A 22,204-nucleotide genomic window follows, 5' to 3' on the forward strand; every position below is an offset into this window, starting at 1 on the left:
CACCTTACATGAGCTCAGTGGAGGCCAACGGCCTCTTTTGTGAAATAAATTACACTAGTGATACTTAAATGATTGCAATCCCCATTCCAACCAGACCAAACTCCCTTAAGTGTAGCATTAGACTAGATCCGATTTTCAATCAGTGCCTTAGTACTGTAAAAGGGTGTCATGTGACTAGTACCTTCACCTTTCACCATAACCCTCTCCAAAAAGAAAAAAAAAAACATGAATCACCTACCCATACATGTAGAATTTATAAATTGGTGTTTTATTCTGACAAATCACTTTTACAGTCTCTGGCTGGCAGGGTGATGTCAATATGATGTCTTCATAATGAGTGGTATTGTACGTTAAACAGAGCATAGATGTTAGTGATGATGGCGATGCATTACTCGGATTGTCTCTTTCCAGGCATCCACAAGGATACATGTGCCAAGTCAGTAGGACTTGTTTAATAACGTTAGTTAGCTGCAAAATTTGCAACCAGTCAGCTAATATCAGTCTAGTGGAAGTTAGATGATGAAGGCAAAACATCTGGTTGCTATAGTTAAAAACTAATTTTGCACTCAAGAGAAATGTGAGTAAATGAGCCCTGTCATAGAGTAATGATGCCATTCAGATGGCAGTACTTCAATGCTTTCTAAGTAGAGCTGGAAGTAAAGAAGAGTAAGTTAGTGCAGCTCACTCCCCTTTACAACACAGCAAAATCTTTATTTTCAGGTTTAGTTGCTCTTTCTGCAGGGGAAACGGATTCCACTATGGATTTCGGCATTGCTACCTGCAGGAAACAAAACCTGAGTTTATTAATTGCTCATCTGCCAAAGCAGTCTTGCCCAGAACATGTCGTTATTGAAATGAATGAAGCCACAATTTTCGTGTCTGTGTTTATTCAACTCTGTGTGAGATGCTGCCTTCCCCCAGAATTTGGACCCTTTCCATAGAAATGAGATTCGCAGCCCCGTCTACAAATCCGATCTTCTTTCAATCTTTAACAACTCCACTTCGAATATTAGAGTGGCTCCTCCTGAAACAGAATGAGAAATGATACATATTAGAAAAGGCAAGAACTGCCTTGGAAAAAGAAGCTTTTTTTTTAACTTGTAGAAAAGCTCACTAGAGAATGTTGATGTATACATTAGCTGCTGGGAATGGGAGGGATTTCAGGAAAAGGCTAGAAATTGTTACAATAGGCAATATTTAAATAAAAAAGTGTCCCTGGTGTAAATTGTTGATAATTCAGAGTGAGCAAAAAATAAATAAAAGTAGGGCATTAATCACTGAAACTGTCATTTTCCTTAACACAGTACTTTTCAATTGTTTAGTCAAAAAGATAAGTTGGCTACACACAACACCATTTCAATGTCCAAGCAGGTATGGTTAAACTACTCTAAGGGGCCTTTTCTTATGGTCAATGTCCATTCTACCATAATTCCGCATAGTTCATTCCACTCTATTTGATAGATCACACATCTAAGACAGCCTTACTAAACCACACAACAAGGGCTAAAGCACCACCATATGTACATTTTTAGCTTAAGTAGTGCTAGGTTTCATGCATGACAGCCAATGCTTCTCACACTAAACACAGGCAGATAAGACTAACGGCATATCATCAGTTGCATGTAGATTGCCTGCACTGAACGAGAGGCAAGATACTTCAAAAGTTCAGTTCTACAAAATGACACTAGCATGCACCTGCCAATGCAGCACAGTACTTAATCTGCCTACACATGTAGAATTTTGGCTAGTCAATTTTATTGTTTTCTATCAAAGTGGTCTGAAATTCAAGATCATCATCATCATAATCATCAGCCACTAATTCGGCAGTGCTGTAGACTGCTCCAGTGGCGCAGGGACTGTTGTGATTGGGTTCTAACATACTAAATTCCCTAACACACAGACCCAAACACATAGACCGAAAGAGACCAATATCAATTTAATAGCAGCCAATTAACCTGTTTGTATGTTTTCTTCTGGAGTGTGGGAGGAACACTGGGGGAGAACATACAAACTCCACACAGATAAGGCCATGGTCAGGAATCAAACTCATGACCCCAGTGCTGTGAGGCAGAAGTGCTAGCCACTAAGCCACTGTGCTGCCCACAATGAAGTACATAGACTGATAACGCCTATGCTATACAGTCACTTGGCCTCAGTGCTGAATGATTAGCCACCCACATGGATGGGTCCAAACAAGAAAAAGATCCTGTCAATCTGCATTCAGGCAAAGTACCTGAACCTGCATGTATGTATGTATATAGCCTGACCCACCTCCTCTAGCACAACCAAGAGAGCAAGTAAAGACAAGATCATGAAAGTCTATGTATATATAATGCCAGAAAATGTGCCAATGTCAAATTATCCCCATTATGCTTACAGTCATAAATCTGGTAGATGATGTAACATGCACAGAATATAAATCACTAGAGAAGTGTTTTTTCTTAATGACAGATGCAATTTAACTGAATAATTCACAAATGTTTAACTTTCCTCTCATAGTTAAGAAACAGCATACTGGTGTGACATGTGAACGGAGTGTTCCTTGCGCACACAATATTTATGAAGCCAAGAGAAGTCATTAAGATATCCCAAAAAAAGCACAGGGAAAGTAGCATAGAACAGATAGACAATATGAGAGATAATTAAAGATGTCAAAAATACAAAAGCAGAAAGACACCCAAAAGCTTATAATACTTACATTATAAAATTGTAGAAGTACGGGTGCATGCCTACAGTGCCAAGCTAGCAATTGTCATTCAGTTCAGCAGATTGGCAGTCTCCCACTTCTGACTGCAGCTACCATGCTGACTATTCTCTTAAAAGAGCAGCTCATGTCTGTGCTCACTACCAGAAGACCCAGAGCAGGGGTGGAAGCTAAACTAGGACTTGAAAATTAGCAACAAGGACCAAAAGTTTCAGTAACTTTCTGGTAAATAAAAGTTGTTGAAATTGTGGTCAGAGTGGCAGACTCAGAAGCTTAAATATCTACGGGTCTTCCTCACATCCCGCTATGATCTCCTTTTTCCAGAAAACTTCCTGACTCTTCTCCAAAATGCAAGCTGATCTACCCTCCTGGAGTCGACTTATCTCCTGGCTGGGCAGGATCATTGCAGTTAAAAGAACTGTCCTACCCAAATGGCTTTACCTCTTTCAAACTCTACCAGTAATGGTTCTTCTCTCCCTCCTCAATAACATTCAGAAAGCCCTCACTTCCTTTATTTGGAATAATAGACCCCCAAGGATCTCGGACAACATTCTGAAGAGATCAATTCCTGGATGTGACAGGTCTCCCAGACACCAAACTCCATTGCTCGGCATCACAGTTTTCTCAGATCATTGCCTCGTTCACCTACCCCCTCCCCCCCCTTTTGGCCCTGGGTCATCTGCTGCCAGGTTTAATAGTTGGACCCAGGCTGACTTCAAACTACCTGTTGATTGCTCCAGACGGGGTCAATGGCTATCCTTGGCAGAGCTCCAGCAGAAATCTCCCTCCCATATAGCCAATCCCTTTGGATTCTTCCACATAAGCCATTTCATGTGCTCCTTATCCCCAGCACACGTGCTCCAGGATCTCACTCCATTTAAAATATATGGAGACATCACCCTATGGCCAAGGGCATGATTTCCCAAATCTATAGTATCTTCCTTGACACTGCACTTACCTACCAAAAGTATCAAGAAGCAGAACAGAAAAGGGACTTGGGACACCCCCCCCGGACGAAGAGGCCTGAGAGGACGTGAGACTGAGGACTGCCGAAAGTTCTCTCTCAACAAGATAAAGAGACCTTCTACAAAATCTATTATCGATGGTACTCTTCACTTGACTGTTGGTGTAACTATGGAAATAGGGGGCACCATGGTGTATATATTTGGTGGACATGCCAGGTAATCACTCCCTTTTGGGACAAAGCTCATCGAATCTTGACCAGTATCTGATGTCCTGGTGGCAAGGGACACTTGGGTATTCTTGCTGTGTTATCCTCCAAGATCTAGATAGTCTAGGAAGCTTGCTGCACACATCTTTGAAGCAGCCAAATCCCTCTTGGCTCTAAACTGGAAGAACTCTTCCCCTCCATCTCTCTCCACACTTAGGAAGCAAATTTGGCATTATAGCTGCCATGGGGGTATAACTTACTTTACCTTCATAATAGAGACCATGTCTTTAATCAGGCATAGGCCCCTGGCTTCACTGAATGCAGATCTTCGTCTCGCTCCAACGTTTCCCTTGATGACCCATGTGCGGTGAATTTCTCATCCCCGAGGCTTCCTTCTTAATTAGATAAGGCTATGCTGCTGCTGCCCCACTCATTACTCTACACTGTGATGTTCCGTGGTTGCCCCCTCCACTTCTAGTACTGTACACCCTTCCTTCTCCCAGCCTATTATATTATTAATACCTGTAAATCTTTAAAGCTTGTCATACATTTTTATTGAATGGACCCTGGTTTTGATTACTCTGCAGACCACATTTTCTTTTGTGACCTGAATAGAGTGTGATATTCTGTATATTGGCAATTGAAGCTTTCTGGGTCATTGTTTCACGGCATTGTTATCTGTAATTCCTTTAGACCACTCAAAAATAAATCATTATTAAAAAAAAAAAATTGTGGTCAGGATATTTCCTCGGGATGTTGCCTAGGACAGAGCCAGAAATCAGCGTTTGATGTAGAGTTCACCTTACCTGGAATTTTTGGGGGTGCTCCCCTATCTCCATATCCTGAGTAAAGAAAATGAAAAAAATAAATATTATTTCATGCTTATTTAGCAAATCATCCTTCCTACTCCCGCTTCAACAAGAGTCTTACCCAATTCTGAAGGAATAACCAGCTTCCTCTTTTCTCCCTCGCACATTCTGCAAGACACAATACAGAGGGGTAGATAACAATTAGAATTATGGATAAGTTGGATATAGGAGCATTTACTATGTGTCTCCTGCTCAAATGATCCATACCAGTGTATTACTTGTGCACGTGGAGTCCAAAAAATGGACACAAATGTATATCACTGACCTGGGAATGATTATCATCAGTGCCAATACTCACTTTACCATGCCTAACAATGGCAGGAGTGGGGTATAACATTGTTGCAGTCATCTAGACATGAATAGTGTTAAAGAAATACAAAAATCATTGATCTCCAAGGTTACAAAGCCAGAAGAAAGGTGCACATTCATCTCTTACTATTGCAGCGTCCCTTTTATACAGAAATTAGATCATTATCTAAAAAAATATATATTGCTGCCAAGAAGATTCACATTCCGGATCAGGCTACAGATTAAATGTTATAAACACGGGCAGTAATGTCTTATATTTATGGAACATCACAGAGAACCAGACAGCAGAATTAGGAATTAATCATACACCTCCCCACACCATTCCCTCAGCCTTCTGTACTTAACAAACAAAAAGCTTCTATGAGTCTTTCAGTGCAGGTGACAGAACTGACTAGTGCCAGTTAGTCCAGACTGCACAGACAGGAACACAAGCCGCGCTCACAGCCATAAATTAGCCTACTTATTACAGAAGGCATGGGAAACTGGAAGCCAGATAAATGCAGTGCAGACGGGTGCTAATTATAAAGCATTTGGGATTTTCTCCTCTTCAAATTGAGACGACAGGAGCACAGGCAAATGAATGCAGATTACTTCTGGTCTGTCACAATAAATAATACATATTAATCCACTACTAGATTTGTCTGCTAGCTTCTCCTTGACACTGAAAGAATTACAAAGGAAGGCTTCTGACAAAATCCAGACAAAAGGACACAAAATATCCTGGATATGTCGTTTAATTTGCATTAAACGAAAAAATTGAGTGTACAAATTTATGACAGCAGTTTTAACAGTGACAGATATACAATGTAGACACAAAAATGTCACATTTGTAAAATTATACCACCTGCCCATCTTTTACCATCGGTTATATATGCTCTGCTAGAGAATGCCAAAGTAGATATGTATTTCTTTTTATGAAAGGCATGTATGTAGAAAAGTGTATATCATGTTAATTAAGTATATGAAATAAAATAAAAAAATAATTTTTTATTTTTTTTTATAAAAGGGGGTCAGTCATCGAAAAGTGTGTTTTTCCACAATCAAAAGACGTCTTTACGAAGTCCATACAAGTATAATCAAATACCTGCACAATCTGGTACATAAATCTCCCATAATATCCATATGACCAAGTTTTATATAGTGCTATTCAGGGCCTAGCAGGTATTGTCTAAAAGGCCCGTGTCTACACAAGCAATTTCCTTTCCCGCTGCTCTGCATTAACCTCCCCTCTCTGCCATTCTCTAAGCGGGCCTCTGCTATTGGCAGCTAAGAGTCACTTATATAAAACAGGCATTTGCCGATATGACACAGGTCAACTCTGAAGCCTAGTGTTCTAGAATGGTACCTAAAGATAATTTGCATAACTAATACATTGTTTTTAAAATAGTTTATTTATAAATTACTTATGTTCATGGATGTTAAGAATATGCTTTTTCAATTAAGTAAAACATAATATAAAAGTATACACAGGCTACAAGTGTATGCTTCATAAATCTCACTACAAATAGTTTGAATGCATTAATGGCGTGCACCCGTCAGCTACACACAGTAACTGCAGTCATTCTGAAGGAACCATAATTAATGAAACGGGAGTCCTAGAGAAAGGGTTTCATAAGCTGTCTGCACTGTGCATTGAGAGCAGGGACACTAAGCATCCGTCAGACAGGAAAATACAATTTTTTGGTCAGAGAAAGGTACTATGCAAAACATGGCTTCCAGAATAAGTAAAGATATTTAAAAAAAAAAAGAAAAGAAATGTAAATCAGAAGTTGCTTGTCCACTACAGCTGACTCGAACATACAATATTCAGGCAAAAAAAAAAAAAAAGTGTTACAGGTGAGATATATTCCGAGACTCCTATTGAGTGTGTAATGCAAATATTGTTGAAAGACTATTTTTCACAATATTGTGTCAATGATTTTGAGAGAAGATAAACAAGACTATCAACATTTTATTTCTTAACAGAATAACGTGCGATTACATTTCAGAAGGTTACCAGGAATTCAGGGTCATGCGTTTAGTTTTTCTGCTCCATACGCAAGGCTTGCATTTGTTATTATTCAGGGTTTAGGCTAGGTTTATCAGAGTCTAGTAACACGAAACTATGTGGGTTATCTGGGCAGGAATGCAGCACACAAGCCAGGAGAAGCTAGTGGGAGATATCAACAGAACTGCATATCTTTGGGTTATGCTAGCTTTTGTTTAATATTTCTGTCACGATTGTTATTTTATACAGAGTTTTCAGTCAAAACTAATGTTAAAAGAACACGAAAATAAAACAAAAAACCTGCAACCTATTGATACATAGAGCAAAGCACTTTATTATGGGCAGCACTGTGGTTAGCATTGCTGTCTGAGTGCTGAGGTCATTGGCTTGATTAGAATATACTTAAGATAAAGTTTTTAGCATGGGTACACAATGTTCCCTATGTACAGCAGATACCCATTTAAGAACACTGCAGGGAGCAACTGTTTAATGTACAATGGATGATAACACAGGACAATAGCTTGACTCAGCATGGATATATACAATAGTGTTCAGTAGTTTATAACTCCTGTGATGGCATATAAACATTTACATCTATATTGTTTATATGTTCACAAACTAAAATGCAAGACGACCCTTAAAATACTAATAAAAGGGAATTGCATGATAAACTCTGCTGCTGCTGTATACTATGCTGTAAAGAACTACAACAGAAATGAAGTGAGGTTTATTGATTAAAACTTGATAACAATGTGCATCAAGTTGTAGAATCCCGTCTACCACTTACTGATGTCTTCAGACCAGACTGTTTCCTACAGGACGTTATCAACTACTTCTGGAACAGTCATGTTACTTTGGTAATTTGTAGGTGTAAGCCAGTTAAAAATAATGCTGCTAGAAATAATTAAAAATAAAATCAATAACAATAAATATTTTACCATCTATTACTTTTCCTCAAAATTCTCCATGATGGTCATTACAATGGGTTGGTCCCTCCTAAACTCAGATAGAGAGACGTGAAAATAGAAACGCCCCCAGTGTAATATAGTGCCTCGCATCCCCTTCCCCCGTGTCTGAGGGCCTTCCCACGCTCTTCCTAAAACCCATAAGCATAGATATACCGAACAACATGGGGCTGCCATGGTGTATGTTGAGCAAAAAGGAATTAACAGTAAATATAATTGGCTTCTTTTCTCTTCAATCCTCCATGGCAGCCATTGATATTGAATGTACCCAAGCAATGAAAGTAGAGAGGGCCACAAACACTAGATCAGCCATGTATACTGCATGCATAATCAAAGGCAATTTTATTAAGTCGCTGTGTGGAGAACAGGTCCCCAGAACTGTGCATCAGCAGGCGACATTACGTCCAGGATATCTGGCACCTTACGCCCATTTTTGTTGTATGCCAGGGTAATGACGTCTCGATGCGCTTTGAGATGGTCTGTTTGGATGGTGCGCACCCTTTCCAGGGTCTTGTCAGATTCTCAAAGGGTCGATCTGCGTTTCTAAATCCCTCTGATCTGGATCAGTACAGAGTTTGCTCTAAACCCAATGTGTGTAACTTGCTTTCTTTATCATCATCAGATGGTGCAAACAAAAGAAGGACTATACAGTTTCTTTATCAATATGAAATGTGGATCCCACTTTATGTAAAAGAGCTGGACTAGTCCTTAGTACTACTTCATCTGTGTAGACCTTCAGAGAGGGTTCTTTGCACCACAAAGAATTTAGTTCTCCAATTCTACAGGCAGATGTAATTGGCACTAGGAACACCACGTTCAGTGCCAGTCACCTTAGGGAAATCTCTTGTAAAGGTTCAAAAGGATCAGACATCAGTGTTCATCCCTCAATTGGAATCACAGGGTGCCACAACAGACTTGACTTACAAGGATGAATTTCTGTTCACCGCTTGAAACTCCCCCCTCCCCCAAACAATAACACACAAGGTCCTCTGAAGCCAAATTGATATCTAGCAAGACAAGTGCCGATACTGGTACCTTTAAGAAATGAGAGGACACGCCCTTTGCTAAGGCCATCTTGAAGATAATCTACTATATAAATGCCTAGTGGCGTGTGTGAAAAAAAAAAAAAAAAACAAGCTGCAGCGCCACCTGCTGGGCAGAGTTATACACTGACCTATATATTTCTTGAAGGAGAAGTGACAGTTGGGAGGTGTTGGTGGTTGCCGGGGGTGACAGTGGGGAGTTTTTAACACCTTAAGTAGCTTGATGAAGGATGTGGTGATGAAGATAAAGGATGAGGTGATGGAGAAAAATGATGAGGTGATGACAAGTGGACAAAACCACGTTAAAAAAGGGCGCTTGCGTCGGGAAGTAACGATCTTTCCCTGAGGCCTGCGCTAGGCCTAAATGCATGACAAGAACCTTTTTAACACCTTAAGTAGCTTGATTTGACTAGAATGCATGAGTGTCATGCACGGGTTAACTTGTTAACTATATGTACACAATAGTAGCGACAGTCGGATACACCTTTAGCTCACATCATATGATGAACATCTTCCAAATATTTTTTTTTGTTCGTAGAAGTGTCAACACTTAAAATTCTTTGATTTGTGAGCAGTGACTGCTCAATCTCCATGCCCACAAAGACAGCCCTTCTAGATTTTAATGAAGGATTGGGCCTTGGTGTAGGAGATCTGGCCGAAGAGGTAGAGGCCACGGTCATTCCCAAAGCATCTCCCAAGCTACGGCAAACCATAGGCCTTGTGACCTGAACGTAAGAATTGTTCTGCCTTTTATGATCTTTTCCAGGGTGCGTGTGTGGAGTGGAAAGAGTGAACACATACCTTTGATATTTTGTTTTGTACAGTGTCTATTTGAAACCGCAGAAACTTCTTTTGCAACAATGGCAAAAGATGGCTCTTTGCCTTATTTATGGTCCAGCCATGTTCCTGCAGAAAAGCCATTAGTTAAGCTATCCTGGATTTGACACTGTACTTTGAGTTTCCCCAACACTAAGATGTCGTAGGGCCAGAGAGGGATTTTTTTTTCCGGAATTCTGCCACCAGCGGAATACCGTGGTGAAGGTCCTTGGAAATGAACTGAAGTGTTGTCCCAGGACACAGAACCTAAAGAATCTCTGGTATTGAACCGCAACAGGTATATGAAAGTAAGCATCCTGAAGATCTGTGGATGTGAGGAAATACGCTTTGCTTATAGCAGGGAGAATTGACTTTACAGAATGAATATTAAAATGTCTTGCATGGACAACGTGACCAAGTCTCCTTCATTCCAAAACAGTAAGGAAAGCCCCTGAAGATTTTTTTTTTACGGCCAGACAAAGTCTGAGATAAAAGCCTGTGCCCACCTGGATTGGAGGAATCACTCAAGCTTCCTACAATGTTTGCAGATGGATTTGGCTCTGCTGTGGTGAGTTATGGATCTAGCCAAGAAGTTTTCCCTAGGAACATGATGAAATTCTTGTATCCTTTTCGGAGGATGTCCAGAAGCCATTGTTCATGAACAGGATGTGTCCACCTTTTTGCATTCTCTGATCTTGCCACCCACAGATGTTTGTCGGGACTGAGCCAGGCAATAGTCATTGCAAGAGCTTTTAACCTGCTCTCCCATCTTTAAGTCTGAATGCTCAAAAAGGTTGTTTGGATGCAGTGGTAGCACTTTGTCTGGTGTATGGTCTTCCCAGGCATAGAACTTCTTACACCTTTAAAGTTTTGGCGAGATTAGGAGGAAGGGAAATACTTTGCCCTTCATGCCTGTGCTAGACAATTTATTCCCAAAGAGCAGGGAACCCTCTGTGGGGAGCATCGCTAGACTACATTAGTTTGAGCATCTGCTATCCATGGACACCGCCAGAGAGCTCTTCTAGCTACCACTGCTGAAACCATTGTTCTGGATGAAGAGGTAATAGTATCCAACGACGCCTCACAAAGGAGATCTATTCCTCTATGCATAACGTCAATGCTTGTCAACATATATTATCAATTCATTTTTTTCACTGGACATCTGTATGAAGAGTCCCTGACCAGAATCTGTGGTCTAGCCACTGAAGCCATAGCTACCCCCGATTTCAAGGCAGTTTCAGAACAAATGTGAAGCTTTTTAAAACAATTTCCAATCTGCTGTGACTGGATGTAAAACCAGAAGTACGTTTGTAACATACTACTCACAATAAGAAACCTGAATAAAACTCTGCAACATGGTACTACTGTATAGTGTATAATAGAATACATACCCTAATAGACCCTGGTCCCAGCCCTTAATGACTTGTCCAGCCCCCAGTGTAAAGGTGAATGGTTGATTTCTGGGTATGCTGCTATCAAACTCTGTGCCGTCCTCCAGCTTCCCCTAAAGAATAGAGAGGGGGGGGGGAAAATAAAAAAAAAAAAAAAATGGATTACAGGACTGAACATATTTGCACTTTTTGTAGTTGTATAAATTTTCCCAATAGAATAATAATGAAAAGCTGTTCAATGAGGACTGATTTAATAGAATGTTGGCAGGGGAGAAAATCTAGGAGCCACATAAAGACTGTTCACTCTATTTACTAACACAGAACATACCTGTTCCCTCCCAGTATTTTAATATTCATTTTACTGTCCTTATAAGATGATTAGCCAAACGGGTGATTTTATGTTCAATCTGGTGCAAGTAATGTCTGTTTTACACCAATTTATCATTATTCTTCTAATAACAAACACTAGCTCTCCTAATGTCCCTCTTGCATAGCAATTAGTTGATAAAGTAACGGCATAAACCTGAAAACTCGGGGAGGGGGGGGGGGGGGATGCATCAGGCTGCGGAAAACCACACAAAAGATGCAATTTTTTTTTTTTTTTTTAACGTGGTTCTCACTGAGGAGATTGGTCAAATTTCATTTTAAGTATGATGCTCATATTGTAAAGTAAATTTGCACTATGGGAATGAATCTTAAAAAGATACAGGTTAGAAAAGGTTGATCAGCAAGTTGCTACCAAATGCATGTGGTTTGTGTCACACATATTGGACGCGATTTTATGCAAACCACAGAATAGATAATGCAGTTTTGACTTTATTAGAAAACCACACACCTATATGTAAGGGCATCACAAAATTCTACATTGTCAGACAGTAGGCCAACAGGGGTTTAGAAAAGGTGGTGCTGCCCTTAGCAAGTGACAAAAAGCCAGTGTCGTGATTGGCTGCTATGAGCAAATCCACCTTTTATAATCCATTACCTGCAGAACACAACGAAAGACAAAAACAGTAACATGACAAATATACTTCATGTTTCATGACCCAGAAATTAAATGTTAAACCGAAAAAAAAACATTTTGCAGAGCGGTGCAGTTTTCATCACTTTAATTTTAATGGGAGATGAACAACATCACAGCAAAGGCCGTTCTGCAGATGTTTCGGCAATACGGTCTTTGAGTTCCGCTTATTTGCTGCTCCACGGAATGCCACGCTGCACTGCATTTGTGAACTTGTAGTACGAAATGAGTAGAGCTGGGACAGCAATTGTAAATTCATTCTAAAGTGTGATATGGTCAGGGTAGGACTGGTAACAACTTTTGGCCAGTGAAACGCACAAGCTTTTTCTGCCAAAATTGTAACAAGGAAAGTATTTTACAAAACAGTTTTGAAAGCTAGTTTTATTACCTTTTCATTTTCTAGATTGCTCAGCTTAGAGCGTTTATTAACCTATGGGACAAGACACAAATAGCTCACTATCTGTTTGAAAATATATTGTGTACTACCCACTAATAAACCAAATATGAATTATATTTTAACTGGAAAAGGAAGTGTATTATTTATTCAAAACAGAGCAGTTAGTCCTGAAGCTGACTTATCCCGAATCCTGGCCTTACAAGAATTATTGTGGGTTAATACAAAATATAAAACTGCTAGATATTTTTTACATCCATTGTTTTTTCCCCACAAAAGAATAAACAAACATTCCCAATAGCTTAAATGCCCAGCACTATAGAGAATACCAGGTTTCTTAGTAGAAAACACTATTGTGCAACAATACATACAGTCTACGATGTGAAATCTTGATGTAGCTACAAATGCAGCGACCCCCACTATGTGCCTGGGGAAGAATGGTCCGATAAACAGTTATAGGAACCATTGTAAACCAGCAGCACTGTCCAATTACATCACTCTGACGATAATTCAGAACCCAGAGGTCTCCTACACAGATCATGAGTGTGTCTCCATCTGCATAGTGGGCTCCAATGCCAATCTTCAGCTTTCAAATAAAAGTGAATGTCTGCTGATCAGTGTTACAAACATAAATTCATTTTGTATCCTTAAGGTCCTTGCACAGTAACTACCAGGTTACTTGGGGATCTCTCTAGGTCAGGGGTAGGCAAGGGTAGGCAACCTGCGGCTCTCCAGGTGTTGTGAAACTACAAGTCCCAGCATGCTTTGCCATTAGATAACCACCAGAAAGGTGGCAAGGCATGCTGGGATTTGTAGTAGAGAAAAGGTGCCAGACAGACAGAAAACGGGGCGGGGGGGGGGGGGGGGGATGGGGGGAGAAAAGGTGCCAGACAGACAGAAAAGAAGAGGGGAGAAGAGAAAGATTGCCACACAGGAAACGGGGGGGAAGGGGGGAATAATATTGCCCACTACTGTGTAGCATAATATCAACTGGGGGCACTATTGGGGCATAATATCAACTGGGGGCACTTTTGTGGCATAATATCAACTGGGGGCACTTCTGTGGGGTAAAATATGATTTTGGGGCACTACTGTGGGGTAAAATATGATTTTGGGGCACTACTGTGGGGTAAAATATGATTTTGGGGCACTACTGTGGGGTAAAATATGATTTTGGGGCACTACTGTGGGGTAAAATATGATTTTGGGGCACTACTGTGGGGTAAAATATCAATTGGGGGCATGTACTCAGGCATGAGGGAAGGAGAAGAATGTTAATATAATGTGGGAGGCTGGCTATCAATTTAATGGTGGAGTTTAGGTGGGGGCTAATTATTTAATTTGTGCTATTTTATTTGTGGGGTGATGTGGGTTAATTTTATATTAGAGGCTAGCAATTTAAGATAGGGTGATTGGACCTTTCAATTAATAGTCCCCAAACCACCCCAGCATTAAATTAGAGTGGGGCTGTTTGGGAAAAAAAATATGAATTTCATGGCAGTGATGGTTGCAGGAAATAGCATTTACGTTTAATAAATAAACCTATTTCCCTCCCTCCAAACAATCCCAGCCATAAATGAAATAGCTTTTACGTTTAATAAATATACCATTTCACTTATGGCTGGGATTGTTTGGAGGGAGGGAAATAGGTATATTTAATCAGCAGCAGCAGCTATTTATATTAAATGTAAATACTAGTATTTTAATGTTGGGACTGGATGGAGGCCTAATTATAAAACATGGGTTGTATTGATTAAACAACAGGGCTGGTTGGAGTTTTCTAAATTACATGTACCCATTTTTTTTTCCCAAATAGGGCCTCCAACATTCCAGTATCCAGACAAGGAGCAACTGAACTAAAGACACCAGGAGCCAGAGGTGGTGAAAGTAACAAGACAGGTAGGAAAAAGCAGGACAGTCTGCCAACTGTCCTGAATCTGGTGGGGAAGTCCTGAATTTTGGTGACTGTCTCGTTTAGTGAGATTTGATCCAACTACAAGGACAGTTGGGAGGTATGTCCCGCTTCACACTGTACTGCTTGTGAAGCCAGAGCTGTGTGCAACTAACAGTATTGCACACAGTATTGCCAGTATTTGTCTAACATTTGTCTAAAATGATAGCCATATTACATAATAGTGGCTCCCTGTCTTAAACACCCCAGGCCCCCCAAGTGTTAATCCAGCTCTGGTTAGCAGGAGGGAGCGCATAGCTGCTCCAAGTCTCTGGATAGGACACAACCTGCAGGACAAGCCGAGGAGCTCTAGGTCTCACAAGATTATCTTGTGAGACTAAGAGCTTCCCTGCTCACTCTACAGGAAGTTCCCACCCTGATGGATGTCAGCAGCACCAGAAGCATAGATAAGTACAGTGGGCTGGGGGTGTCATAATGTGCCTCGGGGGGTGGCGTGATAAATGTAATGTTTTATTTTAATTTATGTATCATTGCCCCATGTGGCCACACCCACAACACAATGTGGTCACGCCTTTTTCGGTGCTGCCGCGCAGGCCCACCTCGGTTTCTTTCCTGCTGGAACTAAGGGGGGCCTGTGGACTATAAATGCCAGGGCTGATTTTTAGTCCCAGTCCGGCCCTGCTTCAATCAGTCCATGTGCAGTCTGATAGGTCCATACTACACTGCACACACACACGTGCCCCAATGGCAGAAGCAACACTAGAAACTGGTGAATGACGTCACAAAGCAGAGTAACAGCATTTGTGCAGAGTCTCACTATGTTTCCTTGTTAATAAAAATCACCAAATGAGACTCCAATGGGAAAGCCTCTTGACCCTACTCAATCAATTAGTTTGGCTCAGACACATTATCTGTACTCCCAGAGCGAAGACAGAGTATAACATCTACAACATTCTACCTGGTCATGGTACGTGTTTAGTTCCAGAAAAGAGGCGCTTCTTAATCTGGTTGTTGTTGTCAATTCCAAGCACATAAATCTTCAGCTTATTCAAGTATTAGGCTGGGCACACACTATTTCTCCCAATGTAAATCTGTAAACTCTATGGAGATCTGCCTACACTGCTGGTGGTGAGGGCATACACACTTCAGAATTTTCCCAACATCGTTCCATCCATGGATATATTTAGTCCTTTTATAAAATCAAATGATACAATGTGTTTTGCAACGATAAAACTTGATTTTGGGAGTGTTCACACTTATGCGATATCTGACCTAACTATCGTGCCAATCACATGATAAACGACTATCAGGTGAAAAACCTGTAAAGTGTACCCAGCCTAACCCACTTAGTGCTGTCCAAAATACATAAACAATGCAATGAGCAGCATCCTATACCCAAACAGAAAGTTTGTAGCACAATCTGTTACAATGTTTGATTTGAAATCATGATTAGTGCAAACACCTTGGATTTTTAGCTAGTTACAGTAACCCACTTGGTTAAACCACTTCCAGAGATTTCTCAACACTGGGTGTGCATCCGTTATATTCAGCGAGATATAGATAAATACACTTCAGGTTATTTCAAGGTATCTCCAGAGTCAATGTGGGATTTTGCATTATCTTATTTTAAAATATGCAATATGATACATGCTCATCAAGTTCTTAGAGAGCTAAATAAATGCTTTAAATGCACTTATGTACTAAAGATGCGTTTTGTTTTTCTATTACATGCCATTGGATATGCCAAGGTTACTGATTAAAAACCACAGATGTTAAAGTCAGCCACCAGTCAAATCAGGGACAGGAAAGAAACACTGTATAATCTACACAGCAGAAGGCAAACGGCTGTGCAGTCTATCTAGTGGAATAGCAACTGTACTCCATACTAAAAGTGCCTGTGATGTAAGAGTTCCACATACTCTGCACATAAAAAAAATCCACACAATGTTCTATAAATACACACAAAAACAACAGGAGCAGAAAGACAATCCAGAGGAGCATTAGGGTGCATGGGGGTGTCAGAAAAATGTAAATCAAGGGATCAGGAAAACAAAACGACAAGAATAGACGTTACACATGTAACTAATCCTTCAGCAGAAGTCATCCCCAATCCACCAGAGTAGCAGCCATCAGCTGTTAGAGTCAGCATTAACTCAGGGACAGTAAGTAACCCACCACCCAGTCTTCCCTAACATGCACCCTTCAATGGTCATATGTAATTTACATCTCCACCGGCTGTGTAACCTCAAAATGATGTATAGGTGGCAACCAAGTCTAAACAATGCGCAATGAGGAGGCAGGTGGCTTATTATATATTTGTAACTGAGAAACCTGCATTTTATTTACAAAATAGAATAGCAGCTCTTCTACGGTTTCATAGCAATGTGCTGGGGATTTATTTATTTTTCTTTGTGTTATGTAAGAATCCCTGGTTTATGATGGTGAAGTGCAAGGTACATCAGTAAGAGCTAAAAGTGAGCGGATTTCCTTTATGTCCTCTTCTGGATCATTATCCGGACCAAGGACATATTGGGAATGGAAGTGGAAGGACTAAAGTATCCCCCCTGGAGGTGCTGAAATAAGGCGTACATAGAACATAGGCTGTCTGTCCTCCCCCTACTGTAGCACCACTGGAAGTACAAATGCTGCAGCCCCATCTTCCACTCCTCTTCCCTTTCTCAACAATTATAATAAACACAATTAGAAAATAGTTGCTTTGGACATGCACAAAGGATCATTTTCTTTGTATACTATATTTTTCAGAACAAGAAGCTTTTTAGAAATCCTAATTTATGTCTTACAATGTTCTGGTGTCTGGTTGCAAGCAAACAGCTAGGCAGAATTACAATCACTGAGGAGGAACACTGTGGTGAAAGCAGATAGTGGTGCCGTAACAACTGTGCAATGTTGTGTGTAAAGGCCACTGCTAGGATATGCCAAGGCTGCAATCACTTACATTAGCTGGTGGCTGGTTAGCACAGCAACAGCCTGGAGTGTGACAAGCTACAGAGAGCAGAAGCCCAAACCCAATTGACTTGAGTCTTAGGGGTACATTGACTAAAACATCTAAAAAGTGAGAGTGGAGGTGTTACCCACAGCAACCAAGCAGATTCTAGCTAGCATTTATCTAGTCCATTCAGGAAAATGACAGCTACAATCTGATTGGCTGCTATGGGCTACACCTCCACTTTTCCTTTTTAGAAGGTTTGATAAATCTACCCCTGTGTATGCCACAGGATTTACTATTTAGTAGCCAAGTAAAATATATTGCTGATCATAAAAATAAAAAACAACACTTCTTAAATCTAAAGGGTATGATGATCAATACAGTCTGTATTATGTTTAATAGACAAGGGTCTCAATAAGTAAATGTAGGTTTGATAAACAGTGTATGTGTGCCCCTTTGTAGGGAATAGCATTAGAACATGATTTTGATTAGTTTAAGCAGGCAGTACACAACAAGTTTAAAAAGAGATGATCATAGTTACCCATGTTCTGGGCTCAGCCTCATTGTTAAAAACCCCCTGCCTGTATACAGATTTTAAGGAGAATAATAACCTGTAGCAAGTTGTGACCGCAGCATTATATTGTTCAAAAGGAGGAATTTGAAGAGGGGAGCGGACATTGGACATCTCAAGTGAAGACTGCATATGATTGGACAGGTACTACAGCTTATCATGCGTCATATGAACCATATACTGTACATCACGCAATCTTCTCCTACACACAATATTTCTGTTGGGAATAATATAATGCTGTGCCAGTTATTTACTACAGGTGAAGAGCCCATTTAAGCTCTTTCAGACAAAGATAGCTTTCCTTTTATTTCTAGAATTCTACCCATCACAGAGGAGGCACTATCATGTGGCAAAGAAATCTTGTGGTCAAGACCAAATAGAAGCTTATTTCTATATAGAGATCATTGTGCGCTCTCCTGAACATATGTACTCACTGTGTAATGCATGTTGAGGGTGTCTCCTTTCCGAGATTTTATAGGGCAATTCTCCACTCTCTTCTTCACTCCAATTTGTAATTTCTTGCTTCCCTCTTTAGCAAGAGCTGAGGGGAGCAGGGAAAAAACGAGGAGGCAACACAAAGGCGTGAGCAACAGAGCGTTCATGGCGATGGTAAGATGGGCACCCAAGCAGGTAACAGTCACACACAATTATATATTCTGCAGAGGAAACAAAAAATGGAAAGCAAAAGTAAGAAGAGGTCTTTGTTCTAAAAATGAGCATAAGATGGAAGGACTGGACAGACAGGCACAATAATATGATCAGTAATATATTCTAATGTAAATGGATAAGAGGGCATAATACAACGGAAATCTACACTATGGACACTTTTGGTAATAGGACACACAAGACCTGCACAAAAAAAATAATAATGATCGCAATTGCATACATAGGGGGACATCTTTGCAGATGTTCTTATTCATTATTAGAACCTTATGATCCAAACACAAGGTTCCCTTTAAATCATAGAATGGGAAGCTTCTGACAAAGTAATAACAGAAATACGGCCCTTGCTAATATAAAACAGCAGAAAATACAATCTAAGAGATAGCTAGATAATAGGGTAATGGGATCTTCTCTTTCACAAGATAGATGAAAGGATGAACCACACAGGGGAATTCCGATTATATATAATGGTCGGCAATGTTATATTGGTAATAACACTTACCTTGATTGCTGGCTCTGTTCAGAGAGATTAACAGGTAGAATTCATTTTTTTGCCACAAAGGGCAGCAGCACCATTATATTTTATCAAAATTACTCCCACCCTGTCCCATTTAAAGAACAGCTCCTCAAAGCCCTGACGTACCACTTCCTACAGGGGGGGGACCTTTATTAGGGATAGTTCCTCAAACACGTCATATAAAATGATCAGCATGCAGTATACAGCACCTCCATATAGCACCTGGATTTAGCACCTTAAAGAGAAATAGGAAAGCAGCACCAGTAATCAGCTTAGTGCAGTGAATCAAAGTGCACCCAAAAGTGTTTTATTCCCCCCAAAAGGTGACAAATTAACAAATAGTTACCCAAAACACCCTCCCCCTTACCCATTAAAGACAGATGCACACAACACGCACACATAACAGTTTAGTGTCTCCCCCATTTACTGAGGTATATTACCACTTTTTCCTACTCAAGGTTCCCCTTTATCGGACACCCCAGGTTTTGCACTACGAGGAGTCCACTTTGTGTTGTCTGTCATGAAATATGGCCCTCTGTGTTTCCTAGGCTCTCTGGGAACCCATACATCCTCCTCAACTAATGGCCATACAGAACCCTGCTTTCCTGCCTCTTGTTCCCTCATTATCCATACCTCACCCCCTGAAACTCTTGATCCTCCTCCACCTCTCCTCCCATCATCTCTCCTTGCCCATTCTCTTAACACCCACACATCTTGTTGCTTCTGTCCCTCTCCTCTTGCCTCCCCTCGGCATCCCCAAACTGGTGCTTCTTTTCCCCTTCTGTGGCCTGACCCTGCTCGACAAGAGCCTTCCCAACCTTGCCACCAATTCACCCATTCTTGCAGTTGAGGGGTATCTCCCATTCTCCCTCCTTTCTTTGTGAGGGGTTCAGGGATATCCCCTAGTTCTGCACCACCACCACCTTCTCCATTACCTTCAACTGAGCTTTCCCCTGCACGAAGAGTACTGCTCAATGAATAACCACACTCAGTGGACCTCACATCACCAATGTTATCACTATCAACTTCTGAAGTGCCCTCAGTTTCTCCTAAATAGAGATGAAGGCACCAACACCAACTGCCACCTTCCTCAACAGTCCCACTTCCATCTAGACTGGACTGAACCAATGACCTATGCTTTTGATGAGCAGGGGAAGAGCAAGTCTGTGCAACAAGATCTGTGTGCTGGTCATTTGTAAGGTTGGAATTCTTCTCCTCCATCTCACCATCCCAATCTCTTTCACCCCTTGCTAAACCACTAGAATTCTCTCTGCATATGGTATGATAGGTACCTTGGTCCATTTCATTTCCTTCCCCAGATCCACTGGATCCATTTCCTGGACTCCTAAATTCCTCCCTATAACTCACATAACATTCTGAACACCCCTTATGATTTTTCCTACTTTCAGGAATCTCTTCTCTATAGCTCTTCACAACCTCAAGATCATTTTTCTCCTTAGGGACAAACAGGACCTCTTTTGAACCCCTCATTTCTGTACCCACCTGTTCTCCTTTGTTCCCATTAATCTCTCCCCTCTCCCTCAGTCCCTCTTTGGAAATCTTTAGGTTTGTTACCTCAGTTCTGCAACTGTTCAGAACACATTGTGAGTTTCCTTCACTACATCCATCTCCTGTATCCTGAGGTATGTCCTCCTCTTCTACACTGTGCCCCCTGTACAGATCCTGAAAGCCACTCTCCTCCATTCTTTGGTGACCAGCTCCCTGACCAACGTCGATGCGACCACCACTAACCCGGCCTCTCTTCTTTTCCTTAGATGATTTGCTCTTCCTTTGCCTTTTCTGTAAGATTTGTTTATCCAATTGACACCTGTCTAACACGTGCATCTCACCCTGGTCCTTCTCATCTCTTTCTTTGTACATTTCTTTCTGGTCCTTTTCCCCACCTCCACCAACACTGCTGTCATATTGCAGTTCACTAATAAGGTCTTGCTGGCCTGACCCTTCCTTTCTGTAATTATTGCTCTCTTGGTGGATTATCTGTCCATTAGAGTGGCTTCCATTACTTATATGCCAATTATAGTCACTGACCACCTCCTGGGAATGCTTCTCTCCATCGCACCCCCCGTTTCCACTTGTCACCTCCCGGGGGCAACTGTCACAATTGCCCTTTCCCCAATATTTCTCTTCATCTGTGTAGCTCCTGGTCAGGCCCAGAGCAGCACCGTCTTCTAGCTGCATCCCGGTGGGATACTGGGGAGAGCTATCCTCTGAGTAGCACCTGATTATTTCCAGAGACCCCCGCTCTGATTTCCCGAGGTTCCGTGCATCCCTCATTACCACCTCCTCCTGCAGGAGCCTGTCCTCACTCCCCTCCTCGGCCTCTTCCCTGCAGCTTGTATCTCCCTCCTGAGTCTCTTTGTCCTCCCCGATGTCCCGGATCACCTCCTGGGAGCCCCTCTCCGTACTGCGCCCCATGATCAGCTCCTGTGGGCCCCTGATAACATCCCATGTCACCCTGGCTACACCCCGGTGTCTTCTCCTCTCCCTCCCCCGTGCCCCAGCACCCCGTTCTTCCCCCGGTCTCCTCATCCCCCTTCCCGGGACTCCTGCCCTCACCTCTCCCCTGATCTGTCTGCACGCCTCAGCTTCACACCGACTCAACCCCTCTTCCGCATCCGTGTACGTCACCAGTGAGCCCCCACCAATCACAGCACAAGACACTGTCACCGGTGTCAGCTAATTGGCCAATCCTGACTGCCACCGTCAAGTGATCAGGGGCCACGTAGGGACATAGTGATAGGGGCAGACTATCGTACAGAGAACAGGGGTGTCGGCTAACTCTGTCGTCGACCGACTGAGAGAGAAAAATGCTGCATAGAAAGACGTAAAATCAATGGTTCGTAAATAATAAGACCACACCTAAAAAGGTGCATTGGTCTGGTGGTGAGAGGCTATTGTAGCTACAT

General features: G+C 41.5%; 2 protein-coding genes across 3 annotated transcripts; both read right to left on the reverse strand.

Annotated features, from left to right (window-relative positions):
- Window positions 1-870: 870 nt before the first annotated feature.
- Window positions 871-21,974, reverse strand: FKBP2 (FKBP prolyl isomerase 2). Of its 2 annotated transcripts, none has more exons than XM_075187667.1 (6): window positions 21,855-21,974; window positions 18,532-18,753; window positions 11,256-11,368; window positions 4,806-4,852; window positions 4,682-4,717; window positions 871-1,024 (listed from the first exon to the last, which is right to left on the reverse strand). In XM_075187667.1, exons 2-6 carry the CDS (start codon window positions 18,697-18,699, stop codon window positions 963-965), a joined length of 426 nt encoding a protein of 141 aa, XP_075043768.1. In that variant the 5' UTR covers window positions 18,700-18,753; window positions 21,855-21,974; the 3' UTR covers window positions 871-962. The 2 variants fall into 2 exon arrangements, with proteins under 2 accessions (XP_075043768.1, XP_075043767.1); XM_075187666.1 differs by lacking the exon at window positions 21,855-21,974 and adding an exon at window positions 19,263-19,397.
- On the reverse strand, window positions 19,404-21,778 carry LOC142103590 (uncharacterized). The gene is made up of 2 exons (XM_075187665.1): window positions 20,570-21,778; window positions 19,404-19,512 (listed from the first exon to the last, which is right to left on the reverse strand). Exons 1-2 carry the CDS (start codon window positions 21,711-21,713, stop codon window positions 19,466-19,468), a joined length of 1,191 nt encoding a protein of 396 aa, XP_075043766.1. The 5' UTR covers window positions 21,714-21,778; the 3' UTR covers window positions 19,404-19,465.
- Window positions 21,975-22,204: the final 230 nt, after the last annotated feature.

The sequence above is a fragment of the Mixophyes fleayi genome, chromosome 10, assembly GCF_038048845.1.
Source record: "Mixophyes fleayi isolate aMixFle1 chromosome 10, aMixFle1.hap1, whole genome shotgun sequence".
NCBI lineage: Eukaryota > Metazoa > Chordata > Amphibia > Anura > Limnodynastidae > Mixophyes > Mixophyes fleayi.

What these genes read in the sequence shown, in the direction of transcription:
- FKBP2 (XM_075187667.1), bottom strand. Translation starts at nt 18,699, where the DNA reads ATGAACGCTCTGTTGCTCACGCCTTTGTGTTGCCTCCTCGTTTTTTCC. An exon ending in CCCTCAACATGCATTACACA is followed by an intron (nt 11,369 to 18,531) that starts GTGAGTACATAT and finishes TCTATTCTTTAG; the next exon opens with GGGAAGCTGGAGGACGGCAC. An exon ending in TGGGACCAGGGTCTATTAGG is followed by an intron (nt 4,853 to 11,255) that starts GTATGTATTCTA and finishes TGTGTCTTGCAG; the next exon opens with AATGTGCGAGGGAGAAAAGA.
- LOC142103590 (XM_075187665.1), bottom strand. Translation starts at nt 21,713, where the DNA reads ATGGGGCGCAGTACGGAGAGGGGCTCCCAGGAGGTGATCCGGGACATC. An exon ending in AGGAAATGAAATGGACCAAG is followed by an intron (nt 19,513 to 20,569) that starts GTACCTATCATA and finishes TTTCTCTTTAAG; the next exon opens with GTGCTAAATCCAGGTGCTAT.